At 23.7% G+C, this 3,457-nt stretch overlaps 1 protein-coding gene across 1 annotated transcript; it reads right to left on the bottom strand.

Moving 5' to 3' along the window:
- Positions 1–3,056: 3,056 nt before the first annotated feature.
- On the bottom strand, positions 3,057–3,337 carry LOAG_18807 (hypothetical protein; the record flags this gene model as incomplete). The annotated part of the gene is made up of 2 exons (XM_020451470.1): positions 3,057–3,234; positions 3,291–3,337. 2 exons carry the CDS (start codon positions 3,335–3,337, stop codon positions 3,057–3,059), a joined length of 225 nt encoding a protein of 74 aa, XP_020304743.1.
- Between the last annotated feature and the right edge of the window lie 120 nt (positions 3,338–3,457).

The raw sequence follows: 3,457 nt of genomic DNA, 5'->3' as shown, positions 1-3,457 counted from the left end.
ATGCAAATAATGTAGGATAAGACCTATAGAATTCAAAATAAAGCTACGAGTAATTTGTTTGATAATTTAATGAATCATTGAATAAACATATTTATTTTTTGTAAAATTTATGGGAGCTTAAGAATTACTTTTACTAAAAATACTATTATGATTGATTGGGGGAATATTTAACCAAAAAAAATTTTTAAATTTCTTTTGAAAGTAATATAAATTAGAGTAGTCTTTTAACAAAATTTTAAATCAATTTTAAATTTTTAAAAATTTTAAATTTTGAGTTTTAAATTTTAGATTTTTATTCTTTTAATCAAGTTTTAGATTTAGATTTTTAAATCTTTATTTGAATTTAGAATTTATTGCTATATTGCTATATTATCGCACTCTCAAATTAGAACTTAAATTCGAACTAAATTTGGAAAGAGCACATTAATTGATCAATAGAGGGTATATTAATTAATTAATATTTCAAGGGACTATGTTCAAAAACGGAAATAAACATTCGTATTATCTTCAAAGTGATATGCTACATTTTAAGATTTCTTCAAATTGCAATTTAAATTTTCCTTTTTTTCTTTTTCGTTTTTAATTTTACTGGTAAGTTTGGTGTTATTATTTTCATTATCTTAATTTAGACATCATTCTATGCTCATCATTTTTAACTAATTGTTGAAATTTTCCTCATATATTTAATTGAAATTTATAAATGTAAGCATACTTAATAATTTATAAATTTTGAATAATATTGATCTTTGAAGAGAAAAATAGTAAACGAAAGCTAAAATTTGTTTCTTATTGAGTTTTTATGCATCGTATAATATTTGAAGATTAAAATAGCATGCACTGAAATGTAAATTTTGCTTATATTTAATTAGTCTGTTTACAGTTCTCATTACAATACCCATTTCTAAAAAGCTTTTAATTCAAGCAGAAGAACATTTCATTGAATCACATGTTTGGAATAATGTTGAAAATACTTGAGATGATCTTAAAAAAGAATGATGACAATGCATGCGACAAGATTCATCTTATCATTAAGTATTATGTAGTCAAAAATAATAAGTAACAAAATAGTTAAGAAAATTTTACCAAACCTCAAAGTTATTTTTAAAATGAAAATCATTGATCACTGTTGTTGTCATTAACATATGCTTTCAATTCAGTGATTAATTAGAAGTCCAGAGACGATGAAATTATCAATTTTTTTAAAGATTAAGTAATTATATGTAGAGAAAAATTAAAAATGATGGTAATTGCATGAATCAAATTTGAATATAATCGAGTGATCATACTGATTTTTTATACTTATTATCAAACTATAGTATTAAGGGTCAATTAAGGTCAAACTTGAAAATTTATCTTTTTCTTCGGTAAATGTACTAATTCATAATTAGTTAATTTTCAATCTCTCATAAAGAAGCAAATATAAGAAAGGAATAAAATGAGCTAAAAGTATGATCACTAAAAGTACGATTACTTTATAGTAAATTATTTTATCTTGCTGATATTTCAGCTGAATGAAAATTTTCTAAATCATTTTGTTAATTAAGGCGATTTATCATCAGTAAAATGCATTGAAATGAAGTTAAAAGAAAGCACGCTAAATTACAAATTTAAAAAAGTACGCTAAATTACAAATTAAAAAATGCATGCTAAATTACAAATTAAAAAAAGCACACTAAATTACAAATTAAAAAAGGTATGCTAAATTGCTACGAAAGCATGATAAGGAAAAGAAAACATGCTAAAAAAAGAAAAAAGCATGCTAAATTATCAAATGACTTGTGTAAATTATTAATTATAACAAAAAATAGAATAAATCAAATTCATAAAGCAACTATAGAATGAATAAAGAAGTAATACATTTTTCGACGTTTAAACATTTGTAATTACGATCTTATCAATTAATTAATCCATGGTTTAAGTATAAAATCATCCTTTATTTTGTTTAAATTTAAATTTGAAATATTCGAAAATGATCAATCCGTTACAAAATGCATTCATCACATTTTTCTTTTTATCTTTTTTTTTTTCTTTTTCATTTCTTTCTCTTATGGAGAGAAATACTCTCTGTAATAAACAGGACAATCATTAATTATGCATTCTCGGCTAATCACCGAAACAATTTTATGCACTTTTGTTAATGATAACTTTATTGATTATCAATTTTACTTATTCCATCTTTTCATATGAAAGTTTTTTTTTTTTTTTTATCATTCCATCAATTTATCAGTTAATTTGTTTACTTGTTTACTTATTTATTCATTTGTTTTTTATAAATTTCATTGCATTTCTTCATGCATTTACTCATTTGCATTTTATTTATTGCTAATTACATAAAAAGTTTTTACTTCTACCATCAATGAGCAAATTACTGAATAGTGTTAGGAAATGCATTTTTATATTTATTTGAAATAATTATTTGTTTATTTGTTACTTACTCATTTGTTTACTTGTTTATTTACCCAACATAATCACATTGCACATTTATTTGTTTATTTATTCGCTTGTTTATTAGAAATTTTTTTTAAGATTGTATTTATTCATGTATTTAATTATATTGTCCTGTATTATTTTGTGTTATTTCATTCCATTATATTTGATTTTGGTCCTGAAAATTGGAATAATAGTTGAAATAGTTGAAATGATAATTAAATAACTGATTAAAGTGATAATCTGAATAGCTGAAATGCCAGTTAAATTGAGCTAATATGATTGATTTTATTTTGGTCTTGAAGACTGCAATGCTAATTGCACTAACTAAAGTGATAATTTGAAAAGAGCTAAAACAAAGTTAGAATGATAAATAAAATACAAACAATATCGAAATTTGATAGCAATTATATGAAATTTAAATTGAAATATTTATTAGTTGGAGAAATTTTAAAATGTAACATATCGTTGGAAATAATACGTTATGTTTTTTGAATCCATTCTTTTGGAATATTAATGGGCTTTTTTTAAAAAAAAAGAAAAAATTAAAATTCCATTAATGATAAAATATATTAAAGCAATAACATCTGAAAATATTTCTTCGTTATTTTTTATTGTTATTATCATTATTATTGTTGTTGTTGTTGTTGTTGTTGTTGTTGTTGTTGTTGTTGTTGTTGTTGTTGTTGTTGTTGTTGTTGTCGTTGTTGTTGTTGTCGTTGTTGTGTTGCTGCTGCTGTTGTTGTTGTTGTTGTTGTTGTCGTTGTCGATGGTGTTGTTGTTGTTGTTGCTGTCGTTGTTGTTGAACTGAAAGAGATTGTCGTCGTCCTGGCGATGATTGTGTTGATAATCGTGATTCAGACTTTGTACCAATACCATTATTTCCGGTACCATTACCGGTATCAGTCATTGGTGTACTTGTTCGTGTTATTGGTTGACTTCTGCAATTGTATCAGCTTGTTTTTCATAAATAAGGAATTATTATTGTTTAAATTTGGTAATTTCGGTGTTTTAAAATCATAATTTCTCG

The sequence above is a fragment of the Loa loa genome, assembly GCF_000183805.2.
Source record: "Loa loa unplaced genomic scaffold supercont3.545, whole genome shotgun sequence".
In the NCBI taxonomy this organism is placed as follows: Eukaryota; Metazoa; Nematoda; class Chromadorea; order Rhabditida; family Onchocercidae; genus Loa; species Loa loa.
This window is presented reverse-complemented; position numbering and strand designations above follow the sequence as displayed.